Genomic DNA, 15,618 nt, shown 5'->3' on the forward strand with positions numbered 1-15,618 from the left:
ACAATTAAGCCTACTACATGTCTATATACTTGGCACATATGCATGTGTTTGTAGTATAGCGAACAAATGTGACCTTGATAGCTAGTACACTTGTTGTCAAATTAAGTGTAATATTGCCATAACTGTCTCAAACCAGGTTGTGTATACTCTGCAATTGTAACATGTCAATGGATATTATGTGGATACAATGTTCTGTTATGCAGGTTCCGGTTATGTGTCATGTTAACTTTCATAGCTCCATGACTATACAGGGGACAGGAAATACAAACTACAATACCTGCACATACTTCTGTGATGTTTGGTTGTTTGTGTGTTTTTTTTTAATTTATTTTTTAAATCTAAGAATACCACACCCCAACACCACAATCCATATAGTTTAATTTTTTAATTATGTGCTGACTGACTCCAGGGGGCCAGTATGACAGAGCTGTACCTAGTGTTTGTGACTGACAGACTGAACTTTGTGTAGCTGGGTCTGAAGGCAGCTGTCAGTCAGCTTTGGAATACAATAGAACTCCCTCACTTCCTGCATCCAGTTGTGCAACGTAGGAAGCAATTTGTATGAGGTACAAAAGCAGAGCTTGCCGAGTCTGTGCCTACAGTACCTATTTTTCATCTCCTAACTACACACTACTCTGTGAGTGCCCTGGCTGGGAGATCTAGTGTCCACCATAGTGGCAAATAGAATCTACAACGGCCACTGTGCACTGGGTAATCTTTCCAAAGCATGGAGTCAATAGTTGGGTTGCCAGCAAATAGAATACTTAATGTGAATAAAGACTGAAAGGATAAGTAGTGACGTGTTAAAACAGCTATGTTGGTGCCATAGTGTTGGTAACAGCTGACATGTATTCTGGTGGTCATCTAAAAAATGGTTGTTTACGAAGCACTCTCAATGTTAAACAGGGTTCGAGTGGGGAGGGTAAAGCACCAGGACTTACAATAATTAAGTGTGTGTGTGTGTGTGTGTGTGTGTGTGTGTGTGTGTGTGTGTGTGTGTGTGTGTGTGTGTACATTTACACGGTCCTGGATAGGACCGAAACATTGACTTGATTGAGTCACTTATTGCTATTCTAAAGACCAATGAGTGCCTGTGAAATTCTTTGATAATATATATAAATATCTAGACATACACATACATATTATTCATCAGACTACTTACTGTAAAGATGTGTAAATATAGATTTATTAACTACAACGTTTCGCAGGACCTTTTTTACACTTGTGAGTGTCCTGAGTGTGCCTGATAGGTTTTAAATTTTTTTTTTTTTTTGTTATTTTAGATTATCGGTCAAAAAGTTCAGTGCACCCACGCAAGTGTGTGCATTCTTTTTGTAATTTGTAGAAGTTAAGAAACTTTATACAAATCAGTATAGTGTTTCAGTGTTTCAGAACCTTTTTCTCACAAGGCATTCCTATGCGTAATGCTTAGTTGCCGAGGCACCCGTACAATAGTGCAGACTGCTACAGACCCCACACACCCACACCACACCACACACCCCAATCCTCTCCTTCGTCTGCTCACACCTCTCTCCTCCCCATGCTGCTTCCTCTGCTTGGCCCTGCCCCCAAGCTCCTGACACCACCTGACTAACTGCATTATCCAGTAGCAGCCTATTAGGATGGAGGAAATTGCCTAGGCCCCTAGCAACTACGCTGCTTTATCCATGTTCTGGCAAACCCAGGAAATCCCTCGGCACTATTTTTTATTTTTTTCCCCCTATCTCACGGCTCCCCAGGGTCCTGTGGAACCCTGTTTGAGAAACTGCTTTACTCAGATGACGCCAACTAAATGTTATTGTGTGAGCAGATATTTAAATTATTAAAGCACTAAAGTTTGTCATGTGCAAGAGGGTAAAATAAACAGTTTTTTTTCTAAAATCTATCATTTTAACATTTTCCTTTATGTATTTTGCCTGGAAAAAAAAAAATCATAGAGGGGTTTCATTTCACTGGAGACTGAATTAAATGTCCTTGCACACATGACATCATATTTGAGAGGAGAAGAGGCTGGGACAGATACTGTTTAATATAATGACCTGGTACATAAGGGAGGTGGTACTGGAAGTGAAACACATGTAAACAAAGTAACATGAAAACATGATTTACAAAGGTCTATCTATAGCTGTCACATTTCTAAGACACCAGTCACCAGGACTTAACCTCCTGAACATGTTTCTGTAACTGCTGGTATACCTAGAAGGGACTTGCCCGAATCACTTCTTGACGTCTCACTCTGATTCAATCAATGACGACGTATTATTTCTATCGCTCGCCACATTGCATTGTGCCTTCTTTAAGCCGTATTTCATTGTTAAATCAAGGCAAATGCAATTCATGACGTTGAAAAGATCTTCAGGCACGCCAAGCTGTTTTTTTCAATACAAAAAGGCATGTATTTTACATGGAGACCAACATTTCAGCCATAAAAGCCCCACCCTGGTGAATACGTTCATGCCTGAAATGTTGTTCATGTCAAATGCCATTTTGTATTGAAAAACAGCTTGGAATGCCTGGTGATCTTTTCAACTACTGTATATACATTTGACAGGTGGCTGATTTGTCTCTGAAGACACATGGTAACCTCTTTCTAATTTTCTATTGTTGACCTTGAATAATGTTTTGGTGTGTTACCTTTTTTTATTTTTTGAATTCCAGAAAAGCCAATATTAAAGTTGCAGTTAAGTCTGTTGCGGCAGGAAAAATATATATATAAATTATACGAAATACAGTATATGACAAAGAAAGATCTCTGCATTGCTGTAGTTTTGGAACATTTCATTTGTGTTTTCTCAAGGAAATGAAAGACGATGTTTCTGAAGGGACTATCTCGCTTAGAATCAAAGAAAAAAATAGCCAGTGATATGTCTCACAATCTGAATGCTACAAGCACAAGTATATTTAAATCCTTGTTTTATAAATGGAAGGTTTTCAGGGTTCGCAAGTGCCTTGGAGGGTTTTTGTGGTCTTGACCTAATTTCTACAGTGGAAAAAAAAGATTGAACGTATTGCCTTATGCAAGTTCTCTTTGTAAAGTAACTTTGAAATAGTAATCATTAGCTAGGGGACCAATTAAGAGTGTGTATATTATAAAATACATCTCCATCTATATATCTCTGACGTGTACTGAAAGTAATACTTTCCGGTTGGTTGATCCTTTCTAAGGAAGCCAGCAGAATTGGGAATGTGTTACCATTTGTTTGCCTGTTTTCCAAGGACTTTAAGGGACAACCCATTCTAGGACAAAGTGGAGGACAGTGGCACGTTTAATTTAATTAAATGTAGGTGATTGACACCTTTTTCAAATAAAATGTGTATTATATCAATTATTTTTTTAAGCTGACCTTTTGCATTAAACATAAGAATGTCAGAACTAGAGGGGAATGGTCTTTGCTTTTATCCATTGTTTGACCAATAATGGCTGTGATTACTATACTTTGTATACACATAAGATACTTGAATTCAGTGGATAAGGGAAAAAGGGGAACACGTTCATTTTTAACATGATGCAAATAGGTCATTGTTTAAGGTCAATGTTTCTGAAGAAGCAAATTTACACCAAGTAGTACATCTCAAAGAAAGTAAATAAATGCCTGAATAAGCAGACCGCGCTGATCGCTATTTCTCTCTCCCCAACCCCCATTTAATTTAGTTTGAGATGTCCTTTGCCCTCAAACACTCATATTTTAAAAATCTGATCCTTCGTTCAGGAGATACAATTATTTGAAATATTAAGTGTCCTGGTCTAGTGCAGTATGAAGGTTACCCTTTTAACCTCAAGCTAGACATTAAGAAATGTTTAACCCTTTGAGAGTCCACGGACATGGCTACACTACATCATGGGGCCTGGCACTCCAGGGGCCAGTAGTAGTTACCTCATCTAATTGCTCGTGTTTGTAGGGAAGATCACATTCTGTGCTCCTCTTGTGTTCTGTCATCTGACTGATAACGTGGTCACTCAAAGGGTTAAATAAGAGGACATGCTCAGTAGTGTAGTCGTTATACTCGTGGCTTCTGTGAGAATTGCTGCATTAATAACTGTGGGAAGAACTCAAATACTCAATTGAATATCCTTTATCTACAAATGATGCCTCATCTTCTGTTTTGTTTATTTTGGTTTTCAATGTGCTGTTGGAACACAGAGTAACGGTCTGTGTTCAGTACAAAAGGCTTATAGAAGGCAAACCTTTATAGACAAAGTATCGCTTATCAAAACAAAACAAATTAAACAACTTTGAGTAACTGGATTCCTTCGAACAAAGATACCCCCTAAAAGTAGACGTTTTACGTATCTATGTATGTATCCTGTGGAAAATGTACTGGTTTATCTCTTTTTGAAGAATGATCTTACGAAGATTTAAAAAAAAAGGACAGTTTACCTGTAAATCCAAAGCTGGCCAAATGCCAAAATAAACTAGATACTGGGTCAGACAGTCTCCCCAAAGTATTTGTTTACCATGGGGTGTGTGTGTGTGTTTTGAACACATCAGTCACCTAACTTGAACCGATTAAACATGCCACTGTCATTACTTCACTTTAATCCTGCAAAGAACTCTCCTTTAACCCATCAATGTAGCTGCCAAAGATAGAGATATAGGTGTTTTCTTGGTTGCTTAAACCTAAACATCTATTTATAAAATCTAATTGATGGTGAGATAATGCTGTGTGCATTGTTACAAGAGGGTACATTTGACGAGGGGGCTATAGCCATTCTGGCTAAGACTTTGAATCTTCTTTTAGGGAGATTTGTGATGACCATGCAGGAGGTTTCGAACTCTTAGGCTGCGTCCATGGAAGGACAGGCAGTGCTGAGCCCCGGCATCCTCAATGAGGATGTCTTGAGAGGGGGCTAACGTGAACGTTCGCAGGCGTGCTGAGGAGTTAGGTTTTTCAGCCGACAGCCAATGCTGTTTTTCAGCGCGCTGTCGGCTGAAAACCTCCAATCACAGCAAAGCAGCGTCGACGGCGCGTTGATGTCGGTGCGTCTCGGGCTATTGGCCCAGCGACGTCACTGCCCCGCCTCCTGATCGCGCACACTGACTCACCTGCCAGTCCATGGGATCGCTGCTGACCGGGCAGGCGAGCCTCAGTGTCAGCGTGGAGGGGTGCGGGCTGAGCTCTATGGACACAGCCTTATTGTCTTGCATTAGGATCAAGGGATTAAAAGGGAGACTGTGGAAAATTATACCTTTCTCAACTACAAATTAGGGAGTCTTCCATCTAAATAGGGTTGGTCAGTATGGCCGTAACTTATATAACTTGTATTTCACTGTAGGAAGATTACAAATGTAGTGTCGCCTAGCATTACAAATTGGAGTTGTAAAGTGAACAGCAAATAAAAATATCACTTGTATCGGGGTCTGGAAACCTGCTTTCCACCATTATCTCTTGGTATACAATGCTTCCAGGGATTGTAGTTGATGACATGCAAATGAACACAGGGCATCACCTTTTGCTTCTTACCCATTTTAACATGGACCACTATAAACTTATGCCTGTTGTATTGCTAGCCTGGGTTGAGGAAGTGCATGGTTCGTAAATCTAAACACAGTGGTTTCAACATTTTGGGACTCAGTGTGATAGTCATACTGGCTCTGCAAAGTGTAATGCTGTGTAAAAACATAATTATGTATGTATCATTTTATTTATATACAGCCAACAATGTACGCAGCGCTTTACAAAATTACAATACAAGGTACAGAGGTTACAGAGAATGGGGATACATGCAACAGGTGAATGACAACCTAAGGCAAAGGGAGACCCTGCTCCAAAGAGCTTACATTTTTTTTGTTTTGTTGTAATGGCAGAGAGAGGAGAGCAGGAGCCCCACACCATAGGAGAAGGCAGCTTCCAGAGCAGAGTCGGACTGAGTGAGCCAGGTCTCAGTTATAGCAAATAGGAGCAGAGAATGAGAGAGTCATGCACCGAGGGGAACTTATTAGAAAGGGAGCGAGCATTCCAAAGGGCACAGGAGAATGGGAGAGGGGGAGCGTGGCAGGGGATGGGTATGAGGTTGGAGGGGTTGACACCAGAAGAAGTAGAAGTTGCATGTGGGAGGCGAGGATGAGAGCATGTAGAAATAAGGCAGGGACCAGGATTGGGAGAGATATCCCAAGAAGCAAGGAGGAGAAGCATGGATAGAAAGACAATGTGTGAGAAAGATTTGTAGGGGTGTGTTTTAGTGCAAGGGGTATAGCTGTGGGGTGTCAGAGGGTGCAGCTAAGAAAGGAGTTCGTGAACTGAGAAGTGGGGAAGAAAGGAGAGATGGAGATATATGACTAAAGTTAGAGACATGATGAGGCTGGTGGAAGGAAGTATAGAATTTGAAAGTAAGTAAGGTTACAGCAAATATAAAAGTAAAGGCGGCATCACAGTAATAGTTAAGTGCTGAGATGTGCAGTCGAGGATAGATGATATCCTCCTTTCCAGCATAGATCAAATGCAGGAATCAGAACCAGTAGGTGTTGTCCACTTTTCCACTTCCTTTTAAACTTCATCGCTAACATTCTAGTTTAAACATGTCTACTTAAAAGCATGGCTGCAGACCGCAAAGGCTGCTGTGTGTTTGCTTATATACTTTTAAAAAGTCACCTGACTGGCCCAAGCAACTTAATTAGCACATGTGAGGGACGTTAAAACAGATGGGTTTTCTAAGATGGGTGTTGTCTTGCCCAAGTGTGAAAGCTTAATTGAATTAAGACACTTCAAGAGATGATTTGAAGACAGACAATTTGAAATATGGTTTTACCTAAATAGAACTTAAATAGACAGCAGGGGATGATATCACAAAATATACAATACTTAACTTTTGGTATGTCTCCATAATTCAGCAGTTATTCCAAATTTGCAGTGGTCAGGACACAATTATAAAACATTTTAAGAAAATCACAATGACTGTTTCTGCAGAGAAAATGTTTAACATTTTGTATTTCTGCAAAAATAGAATTCTGCTTTGAATTGAGAAAGGAAGTAAAACCAATTTTACATACTATTTACTTTGCACTGGTTAAAGGGTACAGCATATTTCTCCTTTTCAGTGCCTTTATGCGATCGATTGCACACATTTTTGCCTGTGTCTATACTGACCATTTCAACCTTTTTGAGGGAGATACCCGGATTTTTTTTTTTTAGTTATTATTTTTCTGCTGTGTTCCCTGAATTTCCTGATCCCAATGAACATTTTACACTTCTGACATTTTCACCACCAATCTCCCTGAAATAGCCCATTAAATGTTGGCCTGTATGGTTGTCTAAACGTGATGACAGCTGAGTCCATCAGAGAAATCAAGCGAAGAACTTCCTCTTCTGTTATGAATGTTGTGGGGGGAGGAGGGGGGTGTCCATGTGATTCCTGCACTACAAATCACATGACTGGAATCAGAATGTTATGTCTAAGGCAGTCTGTACCCTAATGCCATGAACAGTACTGCACTAAAAGCGCTGTCTGATAATCGTGTCAGTTGTATTTGTGACAGCGGGTCACTGCATTGATTTAGAAAGCTCTGCTCACATATAACTTATACACCAAAGAGGATCACAAATGTTCCTCTGTATACCAGGATTGTTTCTCAAAGTGCTCTTTTATCTTTCTTGTTTGTCCGAAACATTATTTTTTTTTGAGTGAGTGAAAACTATGCACTCTTAGTATGGCTGCACCACACTTCTTTTTAAAACTTCCTATTCTGACATTTTCTGTTTTACTGTATTCATAACCTTGGACCAGGGATACAATTGCATGTGTGTGTCAGTGTATATGTATGCCGTGTGTCTAATCCCATAAGAGTAGTATGGTATAATTAGGGCTGGCACCAATAGACGCTACCCTTCCAGTCGCTTGCCTAAATGTACTAATTATGTGTAAAACTGTACAGCACGCAGCATAAAATGTGAAAGGGTAGTTTGGGGAATAAGAACGAGACGTCGTCATGCAGCCATTTCAAGGAAGCCGGATAATGAGATGCTGCAAGGAGGATGTAATTAGATTTTCTGACCGTGGTAAAAAATGTCTAAAAGGCTCTTTTCTTTCTCTGACACGCAGCAAGGACATATGGGCGAAGGCGAGGTAATATTCCTGTTTTTTTCCTTCTAACAGTGTTTGAAATGTCAGTGGAAAGCAACAGATCGGTCATTTGGCAAAAGGGTCACTTGTGTTATGTTTGTTTCTTTGTTTCCTCATACCTGGGACACATTGCAGCAAAAAAAAAAAAATTAAAGACCCAAAAGAAGTTTGGCAAAATACAATTTTAGAAATGTCCAATCTTTGTTAAAGGTGCGGTCTCATAGTGCCAGAATGAATTAGTAGCAGTGATAGGTTTAGTAGATTAAAATAAGTCCATTTACAGTTTTACACCATTTTAAATGACTTTTGAAAGTCTGTTTTCTATTACTAGCAATCTCTACATGGGGAGTGATTGTCAGTCTTGTTTGCTCCAAGTAAAAATGTAGTTTGATTTATGGAGCCCAATCCATATCTTAGGGCCAGTTATGAAAAATGACTGACACGATAGAAAGAGACATAAGGCAGAGGAACGGGCAGTAAAACATTCCCACTCTCAGATGTTTCTAAAACTCTGCCTAATGCATTGACCAGCTAGTTTTAACATGTTGGACCTATCGCTGCCATTAGATTAATTGGTTTTATGTGGGGTTGCATCTTTATTGTTCTAAACACAGGTTCTATATCTATGTTAAATATTGGCCTTTTGAGAATAGGAATGTTCTTCAATTTTAATCAAATGTGTGAATTTTGTGTCGTATTGTCTGCATTGCAAGGAATCATACTGTAGGTTAAAAAAATATTGATGATACAGTATGCAAACGTATATTTAAAAGGTGGGAATAATAGTTTTGTTCTGGTCACATGGTAAACCTCTTGATGATGAACCCCACTAATTTTACTCAAAGCAAATACATATTTTTGCAATGTTGTGGTCTCTTGAATATTAAATGAATGCATATTTTGTAATCGGCACTGTATAACTCGGCCATGATCACTACATATTTTTATGTTGCTGAATTCTTCCTTTATTTAACTATAGTTCCCTATTAAGCTCCTGATCAACAAAAAAATCTGAAATTAGGCATATAATCAAAATGTTTGAGATGACAAAACCCCAACATCTATTCTAACACATTCTTCAAGCATATCCCTTTAACTGTAGTTCTCAAAATGATTGCCATAAACATGCAAGAAGTACATCATCTCAAATGCTTTTAATTTGAAAAGAAAATGTTCTGGATTGTTTACCAGTTACATCAAGGTTAGTATAGTAGAAGCTGGGCAAATCCTGTAAGGACCGCTGTATTATCCTTTAGGACTAGTCTTTGTCTGGGTTTGGTAGCTCTATTATAAAACTGGGAGCCTGATATGTAAAAACTGAGCACAATAAGGTTATGATGGCAAATGCTTAGTGATATTACATGGATTAGTGTCGCGTTTGGCAATATACCAATATGATGATAATATTGCTTAATTAAAAAAAATTGAAATGTTTTATTATGACAATACTACTGCGTATGACTGGTATGAATAATTGGTTTCGGGACAGTTGAGGAGCCATTCAGTACATTGTGAAGTGATCGTTATTGGGTGAAGACTCACATTGACATGATTGGGAGTATTCGTTGGATAACAGCTCATGCAGCCGCTTTGGACTTTATTGAGTTACCAACTTAGTGACATGAAGTTTAAGACACGGAAGCCTGAAAGGAGTCAGATCTGCCAATATAAAGATGATCAGTGATCGGAAGGACATATTACATATATTAAAGTATAATTTATTGAAAAAGACCCATAACTTATTACAAACTGATACCTTCAAAATACTTTATTTATTTTTTATTTTTAGAACAAAAGTTTAGAAAACGTGTATATTTCCCTATTGACAAGATTTTGCTCTCTCGCTCTTTCACCTTCTCTGTCATCTACTGTTATCACAATAAAAAAAAAAAGAAAATGCCCTCTGGGATGCTGTTTTACCCAATTATTGTAATACAAAGCTTCTGTTTATGCCAAGTAAATTCTGCCATCTAGTAAATACAATCATGATATGTGCACCCATTGGTAGATTCTGATATTCAGAAAGCAGTTTAGTTGTAAGATTTGCAGGGCACTGTAATAACATATTTTTCTATAGCGCTGATATTTACACTGGTTTGTAAATAGAATGTTTAGACCCATGTCCCTGCCTTGCAGGGCAGTCTTGAGGTTTTTATCACTTGATTAAGAGTGAGATCAAATGACCAGTCACACAGGTCACTGACACTGAGAGTCATACTGGCATATGCTCTTCAAAGTATAGCATTCTGCCACTCCTCCCTAAACACAAAACAGCTGCGTTCTAGAGATGGCCACATTAGTTGGCTGTAACACGTTGCATTTGAACTTGTTTCTGTGATTAATATTAAGAGAATGTTACAGATTAAAAATGAAAATAAGTGCTAAACCGGTTGTGATCATTGAGTAATGTGTGTGTATGCCTTCATAATATCCTGTGGTAGTAGTCATTTAGTGCATATCCAAGTTAGAGAATGAAGGGAGATATGTTAACCTACAGCTGATAACTTTATCTTATCAGAAGTGTGCTAGGAAAAAATGTTTCGCAAATGACAGAATACGCAGAACTCTTGTTTTGATTCTTTCAGAGCACGATCTATTGAGATTTAGACTTGGTTGAGATTGGGCATCCATGACCCACAGTTTCCTTCACATAGTCACAGAAACACAAACATTGAAATGTCTAGAATGATACCGGAGAAGAACCAAATGCCTCATTCACCCTTGAGTCTTCTACTGCCAGTTAAGCAGTGCTTTGCAATGAGTTGCTGGCTTAACCGGCATACTGTATAAAGAGTAAGCAGACCCTTCCCTGAAAGTAGACTTTTTTCTTGCTAATTTGTGTCTCTTGTTTATTCATTCATTTTTATTAAATACTTTGTTGAATTGCACATGGTTTGATTAAATACATAACCCAATTTCAGCGTGGGCACAAACTTCTCTTGAGTTCACAAAGCGTAAAAACATGTAAGGGATATAGGGTTAGACGTGTCAATATTGAGACATACTCACCACCTGATGCAGTACATTGGTATTGACTGTCACAGGCTGTTTACAGATTATAAATTTGGATGCATCTGGGAGGAGGAAACAGATTCTAAAATGTAAGAGTACTGCTATTCCTGGAGCCGTGTGACTGGAGGCAAAGGGGAGAGACGTAGACTTGATTCCTCTTCCCCCCCCTCCTCCCTCCCCCCATATCTACCTTCTGTTGCTGGCCGCTGTCGGTTTTTACTTATTGCGCTATTTTAAATGTGGGATTAGCTACAGGCTGGCTTTGTGTGACTTTAGCTTCAGTGGGTTGCTGAAGTTATCAGCAATTACAGGTTTCGTTTTTTTTTTTTTTTTTTCCCCCTAAGACGTACAAGTAAAAGGAGCAGGGATTGGGAGTGATAAAATCAGGGGGAAAATAAATAAGAATGGCGTATAAAATGAGGCGATTTCAGTTCCAATTTTATAAACGTAAACCATCCGTGCAGTTTAAGTCAATATCACTCTCCTGTAGTTTTAGGGGAGTGCTGTAGAAAAATAATCAAATAAGCACTGTGGCTGGAAGAACCCTGATGGTATATTACATGATTGGAGCCAACCTCCTGTAGTGCAAAGAAAGCGTGGACTATAATGGGTTAAATAGTAATCCATAGTTTGTGCTATGTATCCATTTTTTTTGTAAATATAGAGACTGAAATCATTCCTATAGTTTGTAAATATTTGCCTTAAGATACCATCAGCCCAGACATGTTTGCATAAGTCTTTGCTCGAGACTGTTAATATTATGCAAGTCATCAGAGCTGCAGAAATCCCACAGACGTGTATAAAGACAGCAAGCAAATGAAACCGTTCAAAAAATAATACAGAAACAAACCTCTGAGTAGTTCAAAATGTTTCAAAGCTGCAGCATACTGGTTACTGTGCAACGATCAATAATTAATTGAGAGAAAGATAATTTATCAGTGTCTGCTGATGAAGTGTGTTAAAGAGCCTGATTAACGCTGCAACCTAGATACACTTGCATTACTATTCCCTGCAGCACCGTTTTATTGATAATGTTTTAGTAACCTATGTCTTTGTGTCTTTCTGTAGGTCAGTCCTCACTTTTTCCAATGGAAGATGGTTTTCTAGATGATGGTCGAAGTGATCAGACCTTGCACAGTGGCTTGGGGTCACCCCACTGCTTCCCACATCAGAACGGAGAACGAGTGGAACGCTATTCCCGCAAAGTGTTTGTGGGCGGTTTACCCCCAGATATTGATGAAGGTATGGTGCTTAATAATTTGTTTACAGTGCAAATACAGGGAATTTTGAGTTCATTGAGATGGCAGCCTGTTTTTTTTTTTTTTTTAAACCCCCCTCTAAGAATGATGCACAATATCCTATACACGGAGCCAGCTACAGTGCTTGTTTTTCTTAAATAGAACACATTTAAAATCTGCAGAGCATCACACTGCTTTGTAATAAAGGCTTTACGGACCATAAATTATATAAATACAGAACAAACCCCATAATATCACTTATAACCAATCTTTGTACAAAGATTAAGAATTTTATGGTCCTGTAGTTGTCTAAAATAAGGTTGATTGGTCTAATCAAGCTTTTCAGCCCATAAACTTGTTTTAGACGTTTTCACTTTCTGGTTATTTCTGGTTTCTCTAGCTTCATTACAATCCATCCATCCAATCACATCTGACATAGCTATATGTTCAGTAAGCACTACAAATTGCAGAATGTATACAAGGGACTAACAAAAGTAACACTACATCCCTGAGGTCTCCCTTCGTTTCTAAGCTGTTCTGAAGGTTAGCTAATTCATTGGTTCTCGTGTACCACGTTATTGACATCTTGGCTACTATTAACATAATGGCATGGGAAATGGCTTCTACTACTTCAGATGCCTTCACCGAAGGATATTTTAACCTTGGCTTCTTGTGTAGTTTTCAGTAGACTGCATAAGCCTATGTTGCAGGCCATGCAAATATCCAAGATGTTAACCACAGTTGCTGTGTTAAACATGCTGTACACGGATTTTGTATTTTTTTGTACAAACTTACGTTGTCTTTCTTATTTTATCCAGATCCTTTAAAGCAGCAAAATGTGTGTGAGCCTATTTTTTAAATATCTGTTTTGTTGTACAGCGGTGTTTTGTTGTACAGCAGGGCACCGGGTATACGGCGGGTTCCGTTCCAGGGGCCCGCCGTAAAGTGAAAATCGCCGGAAAGCAGATCCAGTGATTTTCAGTTCTGTGCATGCACAAAACAGCGTTTTCGCCATTCTGCGCATGCGCGGCCTACGGTCTGCGCGCGCAGACACCGGTCTGCGCATGTGCGGCCTACGGTCTGCGCGCGCAGACACCGGTCTGCGCATGCGCGCCGGGCGCAACCGCCCGTTCTGCACATGTGCGGCTGAAAATCAAAGATGGCGGCCCCCTTCTCGGTGCCGTCGTATCGGCGAAGCGCCGAGAAGCGGGGCCCTGCTGTATTAGTTAATACTGTCTGCATATTTTTTTTTTTTAACTCCTAATGCCATTTGTAATTATTTATGTTTTTATCATTCTTTGATTGCTACAGCAACCATTTAGAAAGTCTCATCCACTTTCTCTTTTGCAATAAGCTCTGACACCTTTTTTGAGCTCTGTCCATTGGCAACAAATTATCACAAACAGATCTGTTGCTGTGTTCCAAGCAGCAGACTGTCTATTACTCCGAAAGCTGTAACAATAATGTGTTATACTTAGTAATATAATGTTACATATCAGCTGCCGTATTTCAGACTACAGCACAAAGATAGGTGGCCATTTTGTTAGGCACACAATCAGGACCTTTGCAGATTTATAACAAGAGCACCAAACTATTGCCAGCTTAGTTAAGAATGTAGAACTATATATTGTCATATGCTTTCCATATACCAATAAGAAAAAAAGGGCAACGGCAGTACTGCTGCTTTAATATAATACCACCCAGTATTTATCTATTTTGACTACCTACCAATACGATAATTTTTTTTTTTTTGTGGTGACAACTAATTTTAATTGATTTTAAGTCGGACGTAATTTTTAAGGCTCTGGTGTTACTGTTGCATTCTTTCCTCAATTATTCATGATCCCCCTGCCTAAAAAGAAGTGGTGTGATTATTTGTTGTGCTTTTCTTAGTTTGGCTTTCAGGCCTCAATCACAAATATGCCAAATTATGAAACAGTCTGAAACGGAAGAGCATGTTTCACATGAAAGAATTTAGTGTACATACAGCTAAGTGAGACTTCACCTTTAATCATCGGTATGTCGTTTTGTATAGATAGCTGTCTGTTGTGAAGGGGCAGCACTAAAGCACTCTCGTTGTTAGGTTGATTTCACAAAGGGCTGATTCTTTGCTGCCTCATTTTCTCCATAGTGAAGCATTGCTAACATTACCCCTACCGCCAGCTTAGAAAGGCAACCCTTAGAACAGCTTTTGTGTCACTTAGCAAAGACTACGTTTGTAGTACTTGATTAGCAGGTTGGACGAACTGGCTTCGTTAACGTATCCACAGATTTCAAAATCCAATTTGTTTGCTTTAATGGAATTCACATATCTCTTGGGGAAGAAAACTTGACATGCTGGCAAGGAAACCACAAGACAACGGGGCTTGTTTAAAGCAGCCTTTCCTTGTTGTTTAACCACACACATTCAACGAATGTAATCAATCTTAATGTCACTTTTGTGACTTTGTTTATCCAGTTTAAAAATATACATTTGCATTTTGTACCAAATCTTGAAAGCAAAGCACCCAATTGAATCATAATAAAATCTCCATAGAAAAATAGAGATTGCCATAGAAATTTTAGGCTGCACTTTAAATGTTAGTCAAGATATTTCAGCAGTGAAGAGTAGTGGAGTTTTTGAACCGATTTATTGTACTTGGTAGAATGAGGAATGGATACTTTTTTAGGAGCATCCCTGTGTAAATGCTACATTTATATTCCCAGTAGGGATAGGCTCTCCAATCGGATGTTACAGTATTGAAAACAGACCCTCGGCATGTGCCTTCAGGGATAAAACCGTTAGCTGTAGGTAAATTAGTTTTCTAATTTCCCATGCTGGATGCTGTTATGTTCATATTAATCTCCTTGCAAAGACACTACTTGCAGGTTTGCAGTAACAATGCAGCATTGTCGGGGTATTTAGGCATATCTTCTATAATTAACTCCCTTTGCCAGTGAAGGAGGTCATACTAGTGGGCTCTATAGTGGGTTCAAGTATTGTGATTGGGTGTAGCACTAAAACAGTTTCTGTAAAATACTTTTTAAGTAGATCTGCTTCTTTAAAAGTGTTGTTGCTAAAGAGGGTGGTTTCTCCAGCACTAAGTGGATTAAATTAGTCTGGAAAATTGTAGACACAATTAAATATGTATGGGAAGGTATCACTAATGCACCTGTTGCATAATTATGTTTTTTTTATGAGGATAATGATGAATTAAATTGTTATATAGACTCCAGTACAAGCACATGTATTATATAAAGGTGCAGTCTCTATTGCAACATATACTCAAATGGCAGTAGACTGAAATTACTCGGCATGTATGGGATCAA

The 15,618-nt window shown here is 38.9% G+C and overlaps 1 protein-coding gene across 2 annotated transcripts in view; it reads left to right on the plus strand.

The window, feature by feature from the left end:
• Window positions 1–15,618, plus strand: part of CPEB4 (cytoplasmic polyadenylation element binding protein 4) — an 86,850-nt gene that overhangs the window by 53,813 nt on the left and 17,419 nt on the right. The window contains exons 4-5 of one of the 2 annotated variants that reach the window (XM_075601006.1): window positions 8,039–8,062; window positions 12,140–12,313. In XM_075601006.1, coding sequence (XP_075457121.1) covers window positions 8,039–8,062; window positions 12,140–12,313 — 198 coding nt within the window. The remainder of the gene's footprint in view (window positions 1–8,038; window positions 8,063–12,139; window positions 12,314–15,618) is intronic. The other variant, XM_075601007.1, reaches the window with a different exon arrangement.

Source organism: Ascaphus truei, chromosome 5 (assembly GCF_040206685.1).
Source record: "Ascaphus truei isolate aAscTru1 chromosome 5, aAscTru1.hap1, whole genome shotgun sequence".
NCBI classification, from domain to species: domain Eukaryota; kingdom Metazoa; phylum Chordata; class Amphibia; order Anura; family Ascaphidae; genus Ascaphus; species Ascaphus truei.